At 43.5% G+C, this 24,771-nt stretch overlaps 1 protein-coding gene across 1 annotated transcript; it reads left to right on the top strand.

Moving 5' to 3' along the window:
• Positions 1 to 158: 158 nt before the first annotated feature.
• On the top strand, positions 159 to 24,647 carry hsd17b12a (hydroxysteroid (17-beta) dehydrogenase 12a). The gene is made up of 11 exons (XM_071911076.2): positions 159 to 446; positions 13,327 to 13,373; positions 14,648 to 14,723; positions 16,842 to 16,949; positions 18,240 to 18,304; positions 18,636 to 18,680; positions 19,247 to 19,281; positions 20,218 to 20,299; positions 20,641 to 20,706; positions 21,876 to 22,025; positions 22,973 to 24,647. Exons 1-11 carry the CDS (start codon positions 269 to 271, stop codon positions 23,111 to 23,113), a joined length of 993 nt encoding a protein of 330 aa, XP_071767177.1. The 5' UTR covers positions 159 to 268; the 3' UTR covers positions 23,114 to 24,647.
• Positions 24,648 to 24,771: the final 124 nt, after the last annotated feature.

The following is a 24,771-nucleotide window of genomic DNA, read 5'->3' on the forward strand; positions in this document are numbered from 1 at the left end:
ATGCGCCAACCGGCGGGGAGGATCGGCTGACGGGCAGCGGCAGCAGCGAGTGAGGAGGGGAGGTGGGCGGTGTAGAGTAGGAGGTGGGCGGTGCGCTTTAAATCAGGCTAGACAAGTGTTGGGGGAGTTGGGGGAGTGTGTGTGATGCTACAACCTCCTTATAAAGGGACTCTCTCTCACGTTGTGGCTTGGAAATTAGAGCACATTGCCTAAAATTGAGGTCTCCACACACTCACACACACACGCCGAGTCACCGAGAGCCGCTGCCATGCATTGGTTGAACGTGGATGAGATGCTCCGCAGGGCCGAGACGCCTCTCTTCTGGGTCGGCGCGTCCACCGTGGCCTCCCTGGCGCTGTGGCTGCTCTACAGGCTGCTCTCAGGCTTTCGGATCTGGGTCTTGGGAAATGGGCAGCTGCTTTCCCCGAAGCTGGGCAAATGGGCAGGTGAGTTGGGTCACATCAATTTCACGCCACCTACATCATGGTCACGAAGAGGGCAGCTCAGAAGTAGGCAACTGGACTCGACGTGCAAACCCCAAAATGAGGTTATGGCACTCAAACTTCACTTTGGCACAAAGAAGAGCTGCATTCTGGTTCGCTTTTGTGGCTTAATTCAAGGGGAAGTTGTGTTGCGTAACAGGCACAGGTAAGCAGCTGATTGACAAGATAATGCTCCTTATTAGCTCAATTGGTTTTTCTCGCGTCAAACACAGCACAGTCTGCTGCCGTGCATGGGCTCCAATCAGCGTTTTCACCCACATTGGAGCGGTAGGGGATGCCCCACATTGGTGAGCCAGGAGCCAAATTGCGCAGGCTATGCGCACTTTCAGAGAGCTGTATTATGTGGGTGAGCTTTCAGCCAGCGCACTACTGAACCACATTAGCCCATCCGCATGATGTAGGACAGACCTAAATGCTCAATTAAAACGTGACCTATATCTAGATCATTTTCATAGCTTTCGATTTCCCAAAATGTGTATTTGGATAGTTTGTCCAACATTTTTTCTTTCTTAGATATCCAACACTTGTCATGTGTCAATTATCTCTCACGCTATTTTGTATAATTGTATATTTATGCGGTCTTTCTTGTTATGCTTTTGGTTGGGTAATCGATTTCCTTCTATTAATTTAATTCTTCTGAGATTACCTCGTTCTTTTGCGTCCCTTTCGGTTTGCCCTACATATTGTTAGACGAAAGTGTTATTAATTGGGTTTTATAATAGATATGCTTTTTTAACGTGCTTGGCCAAGTAGAAGTAAGTAACAGTTAATTGTAAGAGTATATTTTGGTTTTGTGGAGACTAGTCTCATAGGAGTCGCCCTGCCATGGCTTGACCCACTTCTCCAGTCTCCTGTTTGGAGAAGACTGCTGCGTCTGGAGCCTCTTGCTGCGCAATTTACCGAGCGCTCCCCATCGCATCGGGATAGGTGGATATCTCCATTTCTCACATACAAAAACGGCGATCCGGATGATTTGTGGGCTCGTCTGTTTTTTAAAATAACCCAGATGTTTATCTCTGCACCGTGACGCACTTTGCTCCCAAATCGTCGTTTTTTTTGAATGGGGGGTCTAATTGATGCCCTGTGCGCCATACGAGGGAATGTAACGCATGACGCAAAGGTAGAGTGCCTTTATGAATGACTAATGTACATTTTTTTAGTGATTCTGCTGGAATATGCGGAGGAATACCGGTGCACACCGATGAGTCATGCGCTTGCTCATCGCCTCGTCATCCATTAGTCATATAGAAATTGTGATATCCACCCCCCCCCCCCCCCCACTCCCCCCCTTTACCCCCCACCTCCACCACCCCAGTATCTTGTCGTAGCTGTAACGTCGCACTGAAGGCTGCCTTCCTACACTTTTAACGAGAAGGGTTCTATATAGTAACCGGAAAATGTTTCCTTTAGACTTGTACCTTAGCAGAATCCCTTTAAAGAACCCTTTTTTAGAAAGGTTCTCTAGCACCATGCTCAGATGGATCTACACAGACCCTCTATGGTGCTGTAAAGAACCTCTTTTAGAGTGTATGAAATGCTCTAAATCAGCAGTATTACAGGAACTTTAAAAAAAACAAAACAAAGTGGGTTCTGTATTTTAACAAATCAGACAGTTCAGGAATATTCACTAAACTATTTGCCAACTTTACACACTTATCACGTTTATTGTCCTATATAATCTTTTTTTAAACGATGGGAACTTGCATGCCACTCCCTGAAACCAGTTGCTGTCACCAAAGGCACCAGTCTGACTCGTCTCTGACATTCATTTCCAATGACAAGGGTTGGTTGTTGTGTCCCATGAAGCCATGGGAGGAAGGCTACAGGTGGAGGTAGCTGTGTGCTGGGGAGACACGTTCCTCAGCCTGTCGAACCAGATGTGCAGGTCTGGCTGGGTTAAGCAATGGGGTGAATGCACACACACACACACACACATACACACACACACATGCCAAGAAGTGGTGTGACTCCCTGTCTCCACCTTCACGGGAGGCACCTGTTGCAACAAGCTGCACTTCTCACCCTTCAATAGTTTGTTGTACGGGTCATTTAAATTCTCTTAAAGGGCAACACCACTGATTTAATGTTTTTCTGTTTGCCTTGGACTCAGTTTGTGAACATGAACTGGTCTCTCAAAGCAAGAAACCAAAGAACCAAGACTGTAATCTGTGATGTTGTGCTGATGTACAGCCTGGAGCCGCTCCACTGAAAATGAATAAGAGAGTGACTGCAGGAATTTCAATCATTTTGGTATTTCAAAATGCCAAATAACTCTAAAGTCCCTTTTTGGAGCTGTACATTTGCGTAACATCAGATTAGGGAGCAACACAAAACTTTGATTCTTGTATATCTGGCTATAACCGTCAATATTCACTAATACAAACTGTCCTAAGGTGGTGGAAAAACATTTGAATCTTAAAATTGAATGGTATTTGCCTTTTTTAAGGAATGCGTTGCCAATTTATAGAAGCTCATTGACTGACAGGTAGTTTTAGTTGTAACCAGTTGTACCAGTCGCTTTCCTAACCCTCCATTCTTAAGACATAGGTATTATCATAGTTAGAATGTTTGATTAATTGGCCAGCGTCTCTAAATCTACACTTAAACTTGTTTTTAACTTTTTTGATGATATGGAAAGAAAATCATATCAGCTAGTCAAACAACCTGTGAGTCCAAAACCTTCCAAGAAAAATAGTCGCAGTGCTATTATTGTCATTTTCATTTAATCCGTAGAAAATCAAGTTGTTAGAATGACGAAATGCTTTCTAGAAGAAGGTGCCATGTTTGCTGACTTTGCTCATCCTTCAGCCATGTGCTCATTTCAGCCCACATGGCTGCCCCTGTAACACGGGACGCATGGTATTTCCTGGTTTGACAGGTTTTTGTGTGTGTTTGTGTGTATTGGGAGTTTAGGTTAGGGTTAGTTTCCTTCCAACCAAGAAAATTGGATCAGATAAGAGTAAATCCCTTATTTCTTTTACGGTCATGTTTTCATTTTAAAGGGGTTAAAATCTTTGGTTAGAGGCAACATATTTGGAGGAGTTTCCAGATTATCACTGCAAGTCATTTTTAATTCATTACAAGGCCTGTGTGTGTGTGTGTGTGTGTGTGTGTGTGTGTGTGTGTTGTGAAGCACAGAAGTGAGTAGCAGTGCTGGCAGAGAGCAGCTCTCACATGCAGAGCAGAGGCAGGGATTTTCTCTGGAGTTCCTCTGCCAATGACTGGTCTTTCCCCTTAGTGGATGGGACCCCTAGTGGCGGAAAGGGAGAACTGCAGCATGAGTCAAGGCGGCATCCCCCAGCCTCTCTCTCTTGCACTGTGCATCCAACACTCACCCTCTATTCAAAAACCAACCATATCTGCAGCTTAAGATTTTTACTTTGTGCCAAACAATGGCAATTCTCTAGAACAGGGTGCGTTTTTTAATTCATCAAAATCATTTCACCACAAAAATGATCTTCCTGGTTTTTCATGGCATTTTACCAGATTGCAGTGTTAATTGTTTTATGTTTTTTTGTTTTTTCTTTTTTTTTTCTTTTTTTAGTTGTAGTGGAGCAGCTTTTCTTCATAATGTGTAGTGTTCAGTCCTCTCTGCTCTCCACTCTCCTCCTCCGCTCCTAGCCCCCAGCATCCCATATTATATAAGGAAGCCAGTGTCTGTTCTGTTGCACTTGTGTGTGTGTGTGTGTGTGTGTGTGTGTGTGTGTGTGTGTGTGTGTGTGTGTGTGTGTGTGTGTGTGTGTGTGTAAAACTCCATCATAGGGAAGTGAATTAGACCAAGGAGTACTTTTTACATGGGAAGGGGGGGTTGGGGAATAATGTGACATGCGCTTTAGACGGGTCCCTCCCCCCTTTTGATGACATTAGAGTTTATTGAGAAAATGGTCCCATTATATAAGATGGATGAAGCCATTCATGAGTACGGCACAAGAGTGACAAAGACTTCGGTCAGCACTTACGCAAGAATTTAGTTGGGGTTTTGATTCGGCTGCAGAAATAAATATGTGGGACATGCGCTCTTATAAACATCATTGGGGGTTGATAATTGCTCTGAGAGACTCAGTTTCAGGGTGTTTTTTCATGAATAGGCATCGCGCTTCATTCATGCTAAGGAAAATGCACATATGTGAATGAAATGTATCCCCGTGTGTGTGTTGCAACTGAGGCAGGGTCTCCACTTCTTCATCCTTGTGAATGTGCTTCCCCCTAGTGCTTTGTATGAGAGAGAGTGTGTGTGTGTGTGTGTGTGTGTGTGGGCGGAGAAAGAGAGAGAACACTGCCGTTCATGTGATGAACACGCTCTGTGACACGTGCCGCAGCCAGGGATGCTGGGTAAAAAAGGAAAAAAAAAAAAAAAAGAAAAGTCTCTCTGCAGCTCCCTCATTTCAAGCCCTCCTCCTGCTCTCTCAATCCCCCTCCCCTCCCTCTCTCCATCTCTCTTTCTCTCTCCATATGTAGAACTCCCTCTCTCTTGCTACAGTACCATCTTTCTCTGAGCATCCTGTTCTCTCCAGTTTCATTTCTCTCACATCCTCCTTTCCCTCCATCTATTTGTTTGCCCTCTTAATAGCCCACTACCCCCTTCTCTCTCTCTCTCTCATACTGTGTCACGACTCATTCTGTTTTTTTCTTTCAACTTTTATTTCTAGAGAAGTGAAATATTGCTTTTGTCGCTTCCTTTTAAAAAAAAAAAAACAACAAAAAAACCTACTTTACTTTATTACAACAAAGCTAGATATCCATTGTGCCCTGACAACGGAGCTTGGTCCAAAACACATAGGCCAATAAAGGTGATCGAGGCCAACAAGTTTATTTTTTCCTGTTGCTATTTGCTTTAATTCCCTTCAGTTCAGTGTCGTTTTTGGAAAAACAAAAAAAATACTATATGGTTGAAGTGCCAGCACCTGACTAAAAGCTTCATATCCCTCAGATATTCCAAATAATTTCTTTCTTTGGTCAGTACATGAGCTGTGCACCGTTTCTCTGATGTTGCATGTATCAAGTTCAGCTAACCACTATACTAACAATATAAGCCTAGTACATACAGCTTACACAAAGAGAGCATCAAGTACAATAGTCCTGTGTATGTGAAGTAACTGTGTCACCGTCCTCTGAACACACAATACTGGACCACCAACATATTTGGAGAGGCATTTGTTTATTGCAGCCTATAAAAGTCGCCTTCCTTCGTCAGTCGTAACCCAACCTGCCAATCAAAAAGCGGTTTGTTCAGTGATCAGTATCTGTTGAAACGTACCTCTAGGTATTGGCTGCAATGTTCTTGGAAGGAACCCGCGCAGAACAATGTGTGAAGGCTTGACGCGGCCGCAATGTTCATAACCTCACCTTTTTTATGCAAAGACAAACGACATTCCTCTACTTGGAAGAGAGGAAGGAGTTTTGATAGACTTTGCTGCGGTTCAGTTGGTTTGGGTTCAACTCTCTTCTGGTGTTTGGAAGAACGTCCTCAGGGTTTATTTGGTGGTGTTGAACCTTCAGCTGGTTGTCTTTTTGGTATGTGAGGGATGTAATTAAGGTCTGTAGCTGCAGGGCGCCTATGTTCTGCAGGGTTGAGAGTAGCACACAGTTTTAATTTTCAAATTTTTTGGGGGGGAGATATTTCCTAATGTTGTCAGTTTTGGTCAAACTTAGGTGTTAGTAGTTGATGCATCAGTCGGTGATTAATTTTGACTGCAAGTTTATGAAGTAGGGAGCGTTGATGGGTGTAATTTGTGGTGAAACTGGCTGATGTTGCAGAGAGGGAGTCAAATTCCCTAGTAGAAGGATTTAACAATAAGTACATTTATATCTCTAGTGGTGAGAAATGTTACAGGTCATTATCCACCTGCTCACTGGGTGTTGCTGCTTGGATGTATGGCTACACTCTCCGAAATGCTTTATTTTTGAATGTAGTCTATTGTTGAGAAACTCCTGATCATGACTTTGTCGACTAATAGTTGCAGCTTCACACACTTGGCACCAATCTGCGGAGGTAGAAAATGCAACATTGCAGTGAAGTTCGTTTACTCTTCAAAAATCCCCTTGATTCTCCCTGAGTAGTTGAGGTGCAGGAAACTATCGATTTTTTTTATTTTTTTTAAACAAGGCATGCGACGAGGGGGGGGGGGGGCTATTTTAGCTCTGTACCCAAATATAGATGCTAGTTCTATCTTGGGCAGCTCTGAAGTACATGGTTTCTCTCTCTCTGTGTGTCTCTCTCTCTCTGTGTCGCTCTCTCCCTCCCTCCCTCCCTCCCTTTCCCCCGGCCCGATCAAGCTTTATTTTTGTCGACTTTTATATTACCCATGTGACTTTTCTCCCCTGCTATTTAAAGCAGTGTGTGTGTTTGAATGTGGAAGGTGGGCGGATGGAGAGCGTTGTGTGTGTGTGTGTGTGTGTGTGTGTGTGTGTGTGTGTGTGTGTGTGTGTGTGTTTGGGTGAGGGAGGGGGGGGGGTAGGTTGTCTTTGGATCTTCTGCTGCATCCCTCCCTCCCTCTTTCCCTCTTTTTTTTTTTTTTTTTTTCTCTCTGTGGTAGGAGGGGCTGCTCGTTGATAGGCGAGCTTGGGGTGCGACAGATTACATAACAGTACGTAACGAGAGCGGGGCATACAAGGACCGCAGTCTCTCCTCACCGAGAATCTTAATTGGGGATTTGGTGGTGGTGGGGGTGGGGGGTGGGGGGGGGGGGAGTTTTTGCACTCATTTTGGTTCTGTCTCGCGCTCTTTTTGCAGAGGAAGTTGAATCTTTTAAAAGACTAGCTCTAGCTGGGGTAATCGATTGTCGAGAGTATGCTAGTTTTCACTCCAGCCGAACGTCACACCAGCTCATTTCACTGATTAACACACCTTCAACCAGAGAGGGAGGAACTAATCAGTGAAATGAGCTGGTGAGGTGTTCTGCATACTCTTATGATTTGAGATTTTTTTTTTTTGTCTTTAACATGACAGACTCATCCCCAATGCCTTCTCATGCAGTCCACGTTAATCTCACTGAAGACACTGATTCTTCACAAGTGTCAGCAGATAGAGCTTGGCGTTCGCCCTGCTCTTTTCCCTCTGTCCATCAGATTAGCAGCTTCTGTGGTTTTCCCAGCCTGCAGTGCTACAGCGCTGGTGTTGGGGCTGAGGATGCAGCAGCAGCAGCCTGGTCGTCGTGGTGATGGTGATGGTGGTGGTGGTGGGGGATCTTGTTGGTATTCAGGTGCTGCGGCAGGCAGGCAGGCAGGCAGGCAGGCAGGCAGGCAGGCAGCTCCCAGACGAGGCAGTGCAGGCGCGCTGCTATTTTTACTCCTCCTGCTGCTTTTTTTAGACCCTCGGAATAGTGAGCAGGCAGCGGCAGGGGCTGCTCCACTGCTGAGGAGGGAGGGAGGGAGGGAGAGAAAAGGCTGGGGGATGTCAATACCTCTGGACGTGATGCGCAGCACTAAGCACAGCAGAGCCACGGTGCAAACGCGCCCCCGTCAGGGCGCTTCGGAGCCGGCATGGTGGGCCAGTTTCTCTCAGAGGTGTTGGAATGGGGGAAACTGGGTTCAGGAGCCGTGGTGCTGGGAATGAATGGAATATTGAAACCGTCCACACATCCTCACATCCTTTCTGTCAAGCACACACACACACACACACACACACACTTCTTCACTCGCCGAACCAAATCTCCAGTCTTTTGTTATATTGCACATGTAGCTGTCATAAGTGGTTGCCCCATCAACACACATTCAGCCTTTGTAGTCGGTGTGTGCGTGTGTCTTCTTCTTCTCTGTCGAGCGTCAGTAGCGCTGCTATCACTCACGTGCTTGCTTGCGTAGCCCCTTTTTTGTGTGTGTGTGTGTGTGTGTGTGTCACAGATGTAATGCGCTGCTCACGTGAGGGGAATTAAGTCCTGCTGGGAGCACTGGGGTATGTGTGTGTGTGAGAGTGAGTGATTTTTAACAATGGGATGTTTGGACACAGTGTTCTCTTTTAGTCCGTGAAAGGGAAAGTTGAATAGGTGACTTACATTTCCTCTATATAATCTTTGCACTCTGTATCCAGTGTAAGTCTATAAGTGAAGTGTAGCCAGTTGCAGGCTGTCATCAAATAGCATGAGTTTTCAGTCTATTATATTTCAGGCATGGTTGATTGATGATGTTAAGTCTTGTTTTTGAGCATCAGATCCATAAATGCTATTACAGGTTACTTGGTATACCATTTTCCAGGATATGATTGTAGTGTTTTATATTGTCTTTGTTGCGCTAATGATGGCTGATGGCAACTCGAAACAAAAAGGAGATGTCTTAAGATTCAGGGGGAACTCTGTGTCCTCACTCCACTGAATAACCCCCCCCCCTCACCCCCCTCCTCCCACACACACACACACACACACATACACACACACACACACTTCTCTCTCACTCACTCCCTAGACAACATTTATCGTGAAAATGGTACTATTATATAATGGGTGGGTGGAGTGTAGTCATTCATAAGTACAGCACGAGGATTTGGGGGGTGGGAGGGAGGGAGGGAGGGGCTGGAGCCGTGGGGGGGTGGGGGGGGGGGTGATGGCCAAATGCACAATGGAAAATCACAATTAGAAAGTACAGTGTCCATAAAGTAAGTGGCAATAGAAATCAAGTCCGGTCAAAAGCTCCTGTATTCTGCTGTTTCCTCGCCATGTTTCTTCCCCTCCATTTCTTTTCTCCAGCTGTTCACTTTTCTATGTAAAGTGGATGGAGGGATTATTTGCAAACCTCTTCTTTCTCTTTCTCCACCGTATTAGGCCTCCCACTCATCCTTCGACTCAACTCAATCTCTCCTTTATACATACCTTTCACTTTTTATTTCGCCGCAGTGTAAATAACGTCCATCTTACAGTAAGACATTTAGTGCAGTATCGTCTTAAAATCGTGTTTTCCTTAAAACAAGTGGAAGCCTCTGCCAATGGGATGAAGGAATTTTCTTAAAACAAGTGGCAACATCTTGAAATTCGGCACTCCACTAGTATTAAAGGTCCGATATTATTCAGTTTTCATGATTTTGCTTTCGAATATACTGTGGCTCAGGATAAGAATAATGTTCTTCATGATGTTTTGTTAAAAGCGCATTTATTAAATGATTTGAAGACTAAAGTCCTCACAGGCAGTGCGGTCATAATACTGGACCCTGATTGGCTGGCAGCAGCAGCTCCTCTAAATTCCAATGAGGTAAACCTGTTGAGTGGAGGCTTTGTTTAAATTCCGCAAACATACCTGATTTGGAAAGGATTTTAGTAATTGTTTAGTGAGGGCAGCCAATCAGGACTGAGTCTAGTTGTGATGTGTTGACTGGAGTTCTTTTGAAACGTGCCCACTTTTGAAAATGCTACAACTTTAAATTTAACCCCTCAAACAAAATCACATTTTCACAATGCCTTCATCAAACCTCTTTGATCGTGTGTGTATATAGAAAGAAATTGAAATTCCTGTAATAGGGCTCCTTTAACATATCACTTGATTCAAGAAAATTGAATAGCATTAGAAACAAATGCCAGACCTTTTCCCACTTGTTTTGAGAAAAATAAGACTCTAAACTAGAATAAACAACTTCTTAAGATGGACACTTTTTTGCAGCGTACTGTAAAAGCATGGCATGCATAACCTGACCACATGCACAGTCCCACACTGAGCACACATATTAATAAAAACATTCTCCACTTCCTGGGTAAAGTTCAAACGGTGATGTATGTGCATATGAGCTCATTCTGTCGAACTGAGAGATACAGGAGATCACCAATCCCCTATATGTGCAGACTGCTAAATGACAGTGGATTTTAGATTTGAGATATTAGATTTTAGCTTAGATAATTGCAACATTTTAATTTTTTTAGTCTACTTAGTATTGATGTTTTATTGTAACAGCAAAATGACAATTGTCTTTATGAACCTGTAATAATGCTGACAGGTCAATAAACAATTTCACATAATGCATTCTTGCACTCGATTGCAATTCTCTCCACCTGAAAGCCAGTCATGCAGGCCGAGCACACGCGTCCCAGCTGGCTTTCCGTGGGGTAAATTTAGTGTCCCATCTGACTGGAATGTGGTCGGTGCAGCGAGGATCTTGTTTTTTTTGTTTTCTACTTCTTGGTACTTTACTGAGGTCAGCTGACGTGGCCTGTCATGTCTTCCTCGAAGGATTATGCAGGCCTGCTAATAATTCAGAGAACGCAAAGTACGTGCAGAGACCGGGTCAGGTTTGTGTCGAGGGTGGGGTGAGAGGATAAGGATCAAAGAGAGGGGTACACCCGAAACTTAAGTCATTACTAGCAAGGTGTGGTCCTACACCTCTTTTTAGCAAGGCAAAGAGAGATAGAAGACATTATCAGTCCGTTTCTGTTAAAATATCTCATTTGAAAACCTCACAATTTCATATTCAGTTGGAAGGATTACATTCCTCTGTGGCTTGAGAAATTTCTACAACCCTTGTGCTCATGAAACTCTTTCAAAACCCATTGGATGAACTCAAAATTTGATTTTTTCTTCGCTCCTGGAAAGTCGACATTTTGGAGATGCAGGGTTTTCACCCGACAGCTACGATTTCTAATATTATCAGTGTCATTTTGGCATGTAGTGTAGTTCACTATCATGCACAGGCTGCCATGTGTGTGTTTGAATTTATGTTTAAATATGAACCTTTCTTGCTCATGATGCAAATGCATAATACGCCTCATTCATTTTACTGTAAGGAGAAGACTATATTGGAGTAAAGTGAATTTTATGATGAGGCTGTTCCCCTTTTTTTTTTTTTTTTTTTTTTTTTTTTTTTCCTCAGCCATTTTACTTTGCAGTGAATGTAGCCTCTCCCTGTCTCTCTGTGCCCCCACCTGCATCTGCAGCGAGAGCCTGATTTGGTACGGCCCGCGCCCATTGAGGCTTTTCTGCCACGGAGCGTTTCATTCTTAACACGGGGGAGGTTTAAAAATAACCAGGGATTCTGCTCTCTGTTCACTTTTGACTTTGTGCTACTCTCTCACTCTCACTCCTCTCTCTCATTCACTCACTTGTTCTTCCCCCCCCCCCCCTCTGTCTCTTTCCCCTTCACTCATTCGTTCTCTTGCTTCGCTCCAGTTCTATTTTTAGCCGCCCCTAGGATCCCTCCTCACCCCCCCCTCCCCCCGCCCTCCTCCTTTCTCCTGCTCCATGTTCGTCATCACTCCCTCCTCTCTGCATCCCCTCTCTCTCTCTCTTCTTGTCTCTTTTTCTGCTCTCCAGCTCTCTGCCAGAGAATGTCCTCTATCTCTATTAATCTTTCATCAAGCCTGGCTAATAATATATTCATGATGCACAACTGTGCGTATAAGGGTGTGTACCCACAAATTGTACCCCCCTTCCCTTTTTTTTAATTTTTTTGTTAGTCTTGTCTCAGTTGTCTCTGCCTCCCTTGTTTCTTCTCTTTCTTTGCCCCCTCCATTCTCCCCCATCTCCGTCAGTCAAGCAGTGGCTGGGGTTGATGGGCAGTGAAGGTTTAAAAATAGCCCTGCTCGCTTGACAAGGTGAGGATCGCTCTGAACACAAGAAGAACATCAGCTCCGCTCTGTGCGTTCATCTCCCCTTGCCCGGCCTCGTTACCATCTTTTGGTTGTGCCTCTATAAAATCTTTGCTCTGCTTTTACCTATCTGCTCTGGTCCTCTTTGATCAGCGCTGGTTGGCCACCATAGTCCTTCTTCTTCTGCCTTTTTATCTAAGCTACAGATGCTGATGTAGACACTCGAGGTATTCGTGCCAGCAAGTTGATACCGTCAGTATAAACTGAACGAAAACACAGGATATGAGATTTTTTTAAAAACGTACGCAACGCTGCGTTCATACGACTAAAAACATCGAACATGTTCTGTAAAATCGTATTGTTTTACAGTCGTAGTCTGGGTTTCAGTGGGTGTTGAGGGCTTTGTGAGTCCTGTACCATCTTCTATCTTTGTTCTCCATTCTGTCTTTGTTCTACTTTAATCTATACCATCTTATCTCTGCCTCTATACAATCTCTGTTCCCTCTATTGTCTTTGTTCTAGCTTAATCTTTGCTATCTTATTCCTCTACCTGTGCTATCATTGTTTCACTTCTATCTATACCAGCTTGGCTTGTATTATATGCATCTCTGCTCCAGTCAAAATTGAAGCACACCCTTGGTATGTACTGCAGGCAGAATGGAGGCCCCATTAGTTATTGGATTGATGGAAAGGCTATTCTCATTGACGAGGGTAGAGATTCAGTCTTTTCCTAAGGTAGTAAATGGTATTGTCGGGTGTGTCCGCCATTGGATTTGTCTATCGTCACACCTTCATGCTCCTAAGTCACCCATAAAGGCTGCAGGGTAAACTCCATATTGGTGCCTCTGAACACAGAGGATCACACGTGTGGGTGTGTGTGTGTGTGTGTGTGTGTGTGTGACCGTCACATGGCGCAAAGATAACAGAAACTGTACATTGTAGAGTATGGAATGTGCCAGACTTCTGTCAAGCAATTAGTCATCTGTCAAATAATTAGTCAATCTAGCATGACTGGCTGATGACATAATTGCTGATGCAGTGTGACTATTGGCTCATTTAGCAGGGATAGGGTCAGGTTTCTGGCAATTCAAAATGTACTGTGAAACTGCTATTGGTTGTTGATAACGGAGAGTTCATTCTCAGTGATTATAAACATGTTGAGGATTCTTGTTAGTTCTGGGGGATTTTGAGGAACATCCAACATAGCTGAACTGGTTGAAGAGAAGCCGACTTAACCCCAGTCCTGCCATGTGGTGTGAGAGTGTGTGAACTGAGAGAAGAGAACTTATACTGACCTCTTTTTCTTCTTTTTGTCTCTCCAGTTGTGACGGGAGCCACGGATGGAATCGGGAAATCCTATGCGGAGGAGGTGAGGCTCCTGGACCCCTTATTTATTTCATTTCCTTCACGGAAAAGCTGTGACTCATATATATACACACACACACATACACACACACACACTGTGTTCGCTCATAGGCCACGGTAGGGGAGAGCTCTTACAGGCCTATTAACGTGGAAAAGAGTCCTCACACACATATGCACGCATACACTTCAACACAGGCTCGCTGACGAGAGTTAATACCGAGGTAACAAGCACACGTTGAATCGGGGCTACCCTGCCACGTGTTTGGCCCATACTAGTGTGTGTGTCATACTGTTGCTGTTGGTGCCACAGTGGGGCTAGTTGCTTGTCACGCAACAGTAGGCCACCATTTTTCACATCTCAAAGCCAAGTTAACCAGTGTGTAATACCATGCAGTCTTTTTTTAAAGCTGCACGAGGCAAGATTTTTATGCAGAAATACACCCTTCTTACACATGGTGCCAAAAGAGTTGAACTTTTGCTCCGTGCATTGTGATTAAATCCTTGCATGTCCCATAGAAGTGACAAGGGAGTTGCCAGCCGGGAAGGGAAGGAAAGTGGTGAAAAAGTTGATTCTAGCAGAATGAGAATTACCTAAATTATACAACACAAGGCTAAAGTTGTAGAAAAGCTCTTTTGTGGAGGTTTCAATCCAAGTGGGCATACCAGGTGTAAGATTAGTAATCTATTTGTATGGTGTGTGTGTGTGTGTGTGTGTGACACCAGCAAGATGATGAGCTAGGAATGGCTCCTCTTCCCGTGTCTTGAAAATAGCCATTTTCTTTGTGTTACCTCGACTTGCCCAAACATCTAGTCAAGAGTTGTGCTGTACCAAGCACCGAGCGAACCGGGTCCAATCTGAAAATAGCATCAACCTGAATCATGAAGTGGGACTGCAATGGAGAGGAGCGTCCCGTTGCCACTAATTGAGACTCCGTAGATTTGCCATATTTAGCTAAATGAAATTCTGGTGTCAGGAAAGTAACAAATCAAAACTCTCAAACAGCAGCTCCGTTCAGAGAAAGCTGAACTCACCAATGGTAGATCTTTTGCCTCTTTTGTCCCTTTGGTATAAACCATCACAGTCCACCCAGGTTGGTAAACATGAGCGTGCTGTGTGCAGTTTACTGACTTCACCTTACATGATTTCTGGATATTGAAGTTGCCATTTTTCAAAGAGTTACCTCTTGCTGCCATTTAGGGCCACCAATGTGCACAGCTTTAATATGAAAAGTCTGATTAAGGCCGCTAGGTTAAACTTTGTGTGTGTTTCCCTTCCAGCTGGCCCGTCGAGGATTTGCCATGATGCTGATCAGTCGCTCCCAGGACAAGCTGGATGACGTGGCCAGCTCACTCAGTAAGTGTGTGTGTGTGTGTGTGTGTGTGTGTGTGTGTGTGTGTGTGTGTGTGTGTGTGTGTGTGTGTGTGTGTGTGTGTGTGTCTCTCCACACCATCATGGAAACCTATTCGGGGTTGAGAGCACAATGAGTGGGCTGATAAGGATGTGTGTATGGGCAGGCAGTGACGTGCAGCCTCCCACCCCGTCCGCTACAGGGTTTCCCAGGCCACGATGAGAGGGCAAATCCTCAACATAAGGAATTGGAACATTGTAAAAATAGAAAAAAAATAACAGAATTTGAAGTTTGCTTTTGCTATGCAATATCGCTGTATCCGTTTTGGGGGACAGAAAATGATACTGAAGTTCATTATCAAATATCTCTAAAATATTGATGATTCAAGCTGTAAAAAGAGTTACAACTAAGGACTTACTTTACCTACTTGCCTTTTTAAAAGTACAATGTTCTTATTTTGTAGCATCAGTCATTTTGTGACTGATATCTCATTTTGGAACACTTCATTTTCAGTTTTTGGCGATTCAAATTCATCCTCCCAATCCCTTCCTCCAGCCTTAGTTTTCTCCACTCTATTGTTCCCTGTTGCCTTCATTCTGTCTCTCTGAATGCTGGTGAATGGGAACACATGCAGCCAAAGCAGGCTGTGTTGGTTTACTTCCTCACATTCAGTATACTGGGAAAAAAATGTTTCGACTATCTGGCCTGTACGAGTAAACAAACTTGTGGATCTTTTTCTCGTGAGCACAAGTATTTGATAGAAAAAGACTAGTACATGAACAAAGGTTAGTGATTCAAGTCTGCACAAAAAAAAAAGAAAAAAACTTCAAATGGTAAATGAGAATCCACATTGAAAGGAGAAACTTTTTCTCCTTTCTGGCCTGTCTCCAGGTTTTAACAGAGACTGAATGGCGAGTGCCCCCCTGTTCAAATAATGCCCTCTCTCCCCGACTCGCTCTCTCCCCGTCTGTCTCTGACGTCTCCCACAGCGCAATTTCCCCTGTCGTGCTTCAAGTCCACAGAGGGGGCTGATGGGTAGTCACGAGCGGGGTGCGGCGTGCCAAACCCTGGCACTCCTCCCTCACGATTAGCCTGACAAACCCCCCCCGCCCCCCCCCCTATTGCTGTTTAGCCATCATGTAACCGGGCAACCCACTTAGTCCGAGCTATTAACTTCACTATCGCCTGCCTTTTTATAGTCAAAATTTTGCACCTCTCTCATATGCAGCCACCACATTTAAATGTTTCTTGATCGCACCAACCTGGCAACCCCAAATTACTCATCCAATCTGGCAACTCTATTCCTTATTCTTTTGCCACCATATCTCCCTCATCACCTTTTTATCATTTTTTCCTTTGAAATTGACTCTCAGGGGTTGTGATGGCTAAAAATAGCCTCACGAATTGGATGTAGATTTCAGAGAGGTTCCAACCCATAACCCCCCCCCCCCCCCCTCACACACACTCAGGTTCCCCCCTTTGTTTTATCTAGCATAGACTACACACATACTGACACACAGCCGCTCTTTGCCGAGGCACATCCCAGGAATTTTCCTCTTATAACTCCCTCCGCCACCCATCAGCTAAACGAGTCTTTGGACAATAAATTCTAATTGCAGCAGGCGCGTCAAACATGACGAGGGAGCAGAGGGGGCGGGGAGGGTGGGGGGCGAGAGAGCAGATTTCTCAGCTTGTTTGTTGGTGCACAGCGCCCTCTCCAGCTTGAGTTGGACAGTGAACGGGTTTCATGCTCCATTCATTTGGAGGGATCCAGGGTGTCGAAACAGGGGATTGCTCTGTCGTCGGGCCGTGTAATGAGCTTTTTGCACAGTGCGATGGCTGACTTGTGACACATGAATGCATGGTATGAGTGTGTGGCGTGCAGGCATGATCGCTCGCTAAGATGCCTGATCTTGAACGCACATCCTCCTGAGCCTTGATCTTTTTTTTTCACACTCTGAATGTATATTTTGATTTCTACAGTTCAAAACAACACTTTTTTGTTCACAGCCCTGTATAGAAGTCTCGCATACTCTCTTGTACTCTTATATTGAAAACATGTTGTGTATATAATCACCATTTTAGAATATTCATTAAAGTACTCTCCCTTCCTCCCTCCACAGAGTCGCAGTTTAACGTCGAGACCAAGACCATTGCGGTGGACTTTGGCCGGGCGGACATCTACCCCAAGATTGAGGCGGGGCTGGCCGGGCTGGAGATCGGCGTTCTTGGTAAGAGCCGATTCCTGTGGCTTTTATATCCCTAAGCCTCCAAATGGCAGGACAGTGTATGGACATGCCAACCTGTGGAGCTTGTAAAGTCAAGAAGAAGCAGTCTACTCAGTCCAGTGACGACGTGCAGGCACAGTTTCCACTTTGACTTTGATTTTCAGTTTTGTCTCAAGTGCAATAAACGTGCAAGAATCTGTCTTGGTGGCACTGAGGCAGAGAATCGTATATCAACAACTTGCAGAGAACATAGTGACACAAACCGTAAAAGAAAAACCTGTTCTACTGTGCAAACGGACAGTGAGATGCGTGAAAAGAGTTATGAGCATTATAGAACTTGAACATAATTCCTGAGGTTGAGTACTGTAGCGTACAAATGCTTGTACAGACATTGTGAGTAGTTTTTTGGCCTTTGTGTCACTCAAGCTATGAATCCTCTTCCATTCATGAACCTTCCTGTTGGATTTCACTGTATCTATCAGCAGTATAGTGTAAAAAACTTTACATAGAAATGTGAGGTGGTGTGATTCCCTCCATGAACAGGACTGTTTCAACTGTAAGTGACTGTCCATTGGCCAGTTTTGTTTTGTTTTTGTTGATCTAGTCTGATGCTTTGGCCTGATTTCAGTCCAGTCATCTGTCTCTCAAAACTTGAGCTGTAATTGGTTTCTGTGGAGTTTCTGTTCTCAAGAAATTAAGTGAAAGGTTTGCGACATCACTTGTTGTTGACAGGTGTGATCCTAAATTTAAAGGTCCGGTTGACAGGTCATTATCATGCCACGCTGGTGAAAGCACAGACCTGAAGTACCTGAAGCATGACAATGAGGAGATATTTGCATGGAGAAAGGAATGCATTTTTCACTCTCTTCAGGCCTACATTCTCTCTGGAAGTTTGCCTCCGAGGCTGACATTATCCAGACTGGACCGACTGGGTTCAAAAATGTGTCAGTGTCGTGTGTTCTTCACGAAGAAGTTCAAACTATCTTGTGTACGATGTCAGTAGGCCTAACCCGAGAATATGAGCTGAAGTGTTATTCTGGTTGAGAGTCCACACTGTACTTTTTTAGTTGAACATTTCAGGAACTCTTTGTCCTTTTTTATGATACCAAGATGTGCTTTCCTAGTCGTAAGGTGTGGCTGTGTCTCGTATAGATGCCTGTTTCTATCTTGCTGGCTTTTGCTTCCACCTAGTGGTAGAAACTTCAACCGGTTTGACCCCCCAGCATCAGGTAATCCAGTGGTGCTTTTCTCAAAACAGTGGCATAATTGCTTTTTCTTCTTTGTCTTCAACAGTCAACAATGTTGGAGTGTCCTACTCCTATCCCGAGTACTACCTCCATATTCCTGATCTGGACAAGGTGAGTTTGTTTTTCCTGTTATTTGCTCTTTGTTCACACATGGAAATTCTCTCTTCATAGTTTTGCAGCCATAGAGTACAGCCACAAAGCGACTGAGCTGGTTCTTCTACATGTTTCGAAAAAGCATGAGAGTTTACCATTTTCAGCCATTTTCAGCGGGTGCTTTTCTCTGTTCAATGCTCTACAGTAGTCTTTATTGCAATTCTAGCAACCCAAACATCAGTTTGCTTTAATATCTTGGCTGTTAGGACTGCTAAGTATCCATGAACACAGAATCTTATGCATGATAGATTTGAATGTTTGTCTTACCGGCACTTTCTATATGTTTCAGTTCATCACAAATATGATCAACGTCAACATGACCTCAGTGTGTCAGGTAAGTTTGTCACTCTGAACAACTCTGCACTCTTCTTTTAATAAATATTCTTAAGGGAGGCGATATATATGTGTGTATATAAAATGTTTGCCAACTATACATTTATATCACGCCCAAGTGTCGTGTAAAGTTGAGGACATTTCTGGCTTTCACATCAAGCTGATCCATGGGTATCAATCTCCTCCTCTCCTCACTTTCCCCCCTTTTGTTCCTCTCCTCCTCTTCTTCCTCCTCCTTCTCCTCTTCTGCTGTTTCTACCATGCTACCTGCAGTCTCTCAGTTGTTCCCAAAGCAACGGTGGACTACACCAACGCTGTCTGTACTCGCCACCCACGCATCTCTCTCTCTCTCTCTCTCTCTGTCTCTGCCTGTCTCTCTCTCTCTCTCCCTCCCTCCTACTTTCAGTTTCTTTAAAAAAAAAAAAAAAAAAAAACTGTCTCCCTCTTCTCACCCCGTCCATCCATCGCCCTCTGTCTCTCCTCTTTCATGACAGTGTAGACTTGTGTCACCTTTTTGTGTGACAGTTGTTGCATGTTAACTGAACTTCTGTTGTGTTTTTCCTCTAGATGACCCGCCTGGTGCTGCCCAGAATGGCTGATAGGTGAGTTAAATGATAGGCTTCCATGTTTTGCGACATGACTGCAGTCAAATATTGGTGTTGTGAATTAGGGATTGTGGCACAGCGGTTTGAGGAATACCAAAATTAAAACGGAGAGGCTTTGTTTTTCCAAGAACATTATCTGGGAGGTTACACTTTGTAAAGGTGACTCTTATTTTGGGGGGGGGGGGGGAAAGAAATCCTCATCAAGCCTTTCCATCACTGCATCCCTCTTTCCCTCTCCTCCTTTGTTCGCAATGCTGACAAGCTTTCAATTCACACAAAGTGCTCTTCCCTCCTGATTGGCTGCACTGTTCCCATGTGACTCCCGCTGGCCAATAGCAGCGCAGGCACATTTGGTGCCGTGTGAGGCTGGAGCGTCGCTCCACTACATCACTGCAGCAACAGGCTGCCATGGCAACGCACACGGCCAGCACCACTACCACACTGTGTGGGTATGTGTGTGTGTGTGGGGAACATTACTCTGTGTGTATTTGTGAGTGTACTGAATGTGTATACACAGGGTTCCCATGGGCCTTGAAATTCTTGAAAGTTTGTGGATTTGAGAAAAATGAAATGAGGACTAAAAAGTTTTTGAAAATGAATGCATGGCTCAGTCTGAGCATCAACACTTCACATCCTGAGGAAAACCCAGTGATGGAGATTTTCGCTGATATAAAGCAGCAATGAAGGATTTCACCAGGATTTCTTGGCTTGACAAGATCACGATTAAAACATGAGTCCTCTATAATGTCTAATTTTGACCAAAGTCATGTCTTACCCCAAAACATCGCAGTTTTGAGTGCTTGAATTTCACCAAATAAGACCTTGAAAGTAATCTAAGTCCTTGAATTTGATGTTCAAGCGAGTGTAGTATCTCTGGAATGCACTCTTCTTCCAGTTCTTCTCCTAAATCTGTCCGTCTTGTTGTGTTTTCAGGTCCAAAGGTGTTGTCCTCAACATCTCCTCTGCCAGCGGCATGTACCCCGTCCCTCTGCTCACAGTCTACTCTGCAACAAAGGTGTGTGTCTGTGTGCACCGCAATGCATATTTGCACATTCTGCATGTATATCCTTGCACTGATCTGTAAATTGTAAACGGGTAAACTGCAGACATACACGTGTCAATTGCCAACATCGCAAGAATTCTTTCTAGCCTATAAGAACTCTATTGGCATGATGAGGGTGTTATCTTCAATCTTTCAGTATTTGTTTTTATTTATATTCTATTCTGTGCTGCTTTGTAATATCATAGGGGGAGCTGCACCTGCTTCATGTTTCATAAAGCCAACCCAACCTGTTTGGTTACATTTTGGGGTGATGTTAACAGACACATGTATTAAACTTTATTTTTTGTGCGTAGGCCTTTGTGGACTTCTTCTCTCGTGGGCTTCAGGAGGAGTACAGGCGTCAGGGCATCATCATCCAGGTGAGTCTGTTCAACTGGTTTGGTGGAAATCTCATCTAAACTGCATAGCGGCCCTCACAAGAATCCTAACTGCCAAATAGAGTAAGCTTGACTTTTCCCCTAGATAACTGATCTGTGTTCAGTTTGGTGACCTGTACACTGATGTGGTCAGGGTGTTCTAGTGGTTAGAGAGACTGTCTTGTGACGGAAAAAAAACTTTCGATCCCCACAAACCAGGAAGAGAGCGCTGTTCTTCCAACGCAAATGGAGCTAAAGCTTTCAGAGTTTTCGTTTTTTTTTTTTTTTATGTCAGTAGGCATTGCGGTTTATGGCAAATGTGGTCTTAATTCTGAGAGACACGAGCACCAACAATACCATTAGCGTGAGATGGAGGCTACCAATCATCTCGACCATACTCATTTTTTTTTAATGGTAATTATACCAAGGTATTGCAATTAATTTTACGATTAAATATTGAGGTTTAAAAATGCTACACCTAGCCTTAAATTTAAAATGCTGAACAAAAGGAATATGGGCAGTGAAGCTGACATAGTTGGTGTAGGAAAATTTTGAGTCAAAGGGTGTTAAATCCCTCAAATAGTTCACTCCCCCTCACAGATCTGACTCAAGTGAAGGAACTAAACCCAACTAAACCCAACCTGAAAACTAAGGGTAGGCGATGGCGCGGATACATATTTAGGAGTGACACTTCTTAGAGACTGTTTCTAGCCTTTTCTCAGCAGAGGCATTTTTCCCAATATGTTACTCCACACAAGGCCTTTGTTTGTTCTGTTTGTGGCTCCCTATGTAAGTTTTAGTCGTGTGCCATCTTGTGGCTGGACTGTGTACAGCAGTTTCACCTCAGCAAACCTTCAGTACATTTCCACCTGCTGAGCTCAGCCATCACAGACCAGGAGAAAAATACATTTTAAAAAGATTTCAAGTATTTGAAGTTGAGTTTCATCTTGTCAGGCCGTAAAGGGAGACACATTATTTGCTAGATACTTAAATGAAGTGCTCCAAAGGGATTTAAATACTTTGTATATAGCTTTTATTTTATGGTTGTTACTTCATGGCCATGCTGTAAAGCTGGAACTCAGTTGATTACAAACCTAAACTTACCCATCTCACTCAAGACTTTATGCTTTCATCTAACCTGAGGCTCGCATTTATCCCCCCTCTTCCTGCAGAGCGTGCTGCCCTTCTTCGTGGCCACCAAGATGACCCGCATCAGGAAGCCCACCCTGGACAAGCCCACCCCGGAGCGCTATGTGGCGGCTGAGCTGACTACCGTGGGTCTGCAGAGCCAGACCAATGGCTACTTCCCCCATGCTGTCATGGTAAGGACTGGAAACCCATTAAAATATTGAAAAGTTGAGAACACACACCCAAAAAGATGCAAGTCAATGGTCAAATCCAAAAGAAAAGTAGCAGACCGCACACTTATCTCTTGCACAAGAAATAAACTAATTATTGGACTAGACTACCAACATAACATAACAGGCTGGAACTTGTTGTTCCTGGAGCAAGACGCTAAACCTCCAAACTGCTTCAGTGGAGCTGCTAAAATGCCAACAGTAAATGACTAGTTGTACTGGGCAGTTGTTAATGTGTGTAATTGTATGAATATGAAGCAGAGCGGTGCAGGAAAAAGACATCAGTTTTGGGCTAATTTATTAGTTACCAATCAGTTACCTTAAACTAACTAGTTACATTACAAGTTGCTATTTATTAAAAGTAACTTGTTACTTTTACATACTTTACGTACACAGTACCTTTTACATTCCCCACTTCATAAACATGCTGCAGTGATATGGCTTGTGCTGTCGATCAATCTATTGCTCTGGGTGTTTTTTTTTATTTTATTTTTTTTATATCACACAGACTTGGATTACATTTTTTTTCAGTTAGCAGTATGTTGTCTGCATAAGATCCTGCAGGATTTCACCTTTTTGTTCTATTTTTTTAAAACTCTGTGCTGAAATGAAGCAATATGAAAGAAAAAGAAAATTAACAGTCTAATTTTATTAGAAGATTAGAAGAATTGAAAACTGATGTTACTAGTTACCACAAAAAAGGAATCCCAGCACTTACTTTTAAACAGAAACCCGTTACACCTAACTCCACCTAAGACCACGCCTGCTCAGCAAGGCCCTTCTCTGGATAAATAAAAGTTAAAAAATAAATAAAACTAGACACCTAATCAGGAGAAATTAGACACCCCCTATACCCAAGTTTCAGACTTTTATATTGATACTAACCCATGCATCTGTTTCTTGTTTCCCAGGGTTGGGTGACCACCAAGCTGGTGCCCAGCAGCCTCGTCATCTTCCTGGGTGCCAGGATGAACCGTCTGCAGCGCTCCGGATACCTGCACAGGAGGAAGCTCAGGGAGCAGAAAAACGGGGCAAGCCTGAAGAGCGAATAGGAAGAACGGCTACCGATTCTGGGCGGGGTCGCTCTGCTCCAGCCCAGTGTAGCGATCAATGAAGAGAGAGAGTTTGTATCTGTGTGATTGATCCTCCAGGGTGACCTGGGAGTGGGACTTAACCTCTGTGCCTTTAGTGAGTGTGCGTGTGTGAGGGAACATTTATGACTTCCTATTTAAAATAGTGACCTCCGTTCTGATGACATTTGTCTGTGGTGAAATACGGTTTCCACAAATTGCTAGAACCAAAATGGCTGTCAAAGAAGACAGGAGCTGAAATGATAATAAAATGCTGCTCTCTGCAAAGAAAGTTAATGTTTTTCCATGTCACTGATATGGATGGTGGAAATCTTAAAAATACGCAACCAAAAAAAGGGTGATTTATGTTAACCCTGCTGTTGTAAGCAGTGGAAAAATGGTGGCGGGTTTATCTTTTTTTTTTCCTTTTTTTTTATTTTTTATATATAATTATTTATTTTATATTTTGTATTTACACTCAAGCCAAACTTGGATCTTGAAAAGATGAGCATACAACCTAGTACTGTTTACAAATGAATGAACCATGTAAAGATGGCGGTTTCTCCCTTTCTCTCATGTCCATTTGCTTGCTTCACTGAGCTGTAATCACGCATTGGCTCTTTTTTTTTTTTTTTTTTTTTTTTGTTCATTATATATTGTGTGATCTTATATTTACTACAATACAGTGTGGTGGGATATGGTTGCACTGATGTATCTCTTGTTCTAAACTAAAGTTTTACACACTCATCATTCACTCAAGTGCCTTTCCACTGTACCATCATTCATGCCGGTATTGGTCAAATTTAATGAGAGGGGGATCATTAAATGGTGTATAAGAATTTAATTTAACTGGTGCTGCGCCAGTTAAACTATATACTTGCTCCATTTTGTCGCCGTCAGGTGAAAACGTTTCAGGAGCTAAGAAAAATAGCCTTGATTTTTAACTTGACCATGCATTTCTTTCTGAGTTTATCCAGTGTGTTTTTGAAAGGGTTTCATTTGCATCGAGGGTCACAGAATTTCCTAATTTCATCGAGGAGCATGTAATCTTTCATTGGAAGTTAAAACATGCTAATCAACAAAATTAGAGTTGCGTGGTTTGCACATGACAACACTTTTTTTTTTTTTTGGACCATCACTTTTACCCTCTACTTTGCCTAGGGGTTTATATACACATAATGCCAAATAATGTGTGCTGCAAAAACAGTCAACCTACCCCACCATGCACACAGTTTGTGCACAACTGTTTTGATTGCTGTGTCTCGTCCATCTATGCCAAATACCCCCGTATGACTTAATCTGGCCAGTGCCTAAAATAATAATTTTGCCGGGTAAGACATCACCTAAGGGGCCTTGTGAAGGGTTTTCATGTGTAAAACATCTTTTTATATGCTTGGAATTTATATCAGATTTTCTACATGTGCAATGCAATGTTCTCTATTTGTTTTGCTGCTGGTAACTTAAAATGGCAATATATTTCTACTGTTTGTTAATTAAAGTTGTTTATATAATATAATACTTTGCCTTGTGTGTATTCTTTCAGATGGTTATTAAAGCCAAAGAAAATGGCAACTTGGAATTAAAATATGAAATCTATACATTCAAAATTATCTGCTCAATAGCAGGGTAACCCCATGGAG

This window comes from Centroberyx gerrardi, chromosome 4 (genome assembly GCF_048128805.1).
Source record: "Centroberyx gerrardi isolate f3 chromosome 4, fCenGer3.hap1.cur.20231027, whole genome shotgun sequence".
Taxonomy (NCBI): domain Eukaryota; kingdom Metazoa; phylum Chordata; class Actinopteri; order Beryciformes; family Berycidae; genus Centroberyx; species Centroberyx gerrardi.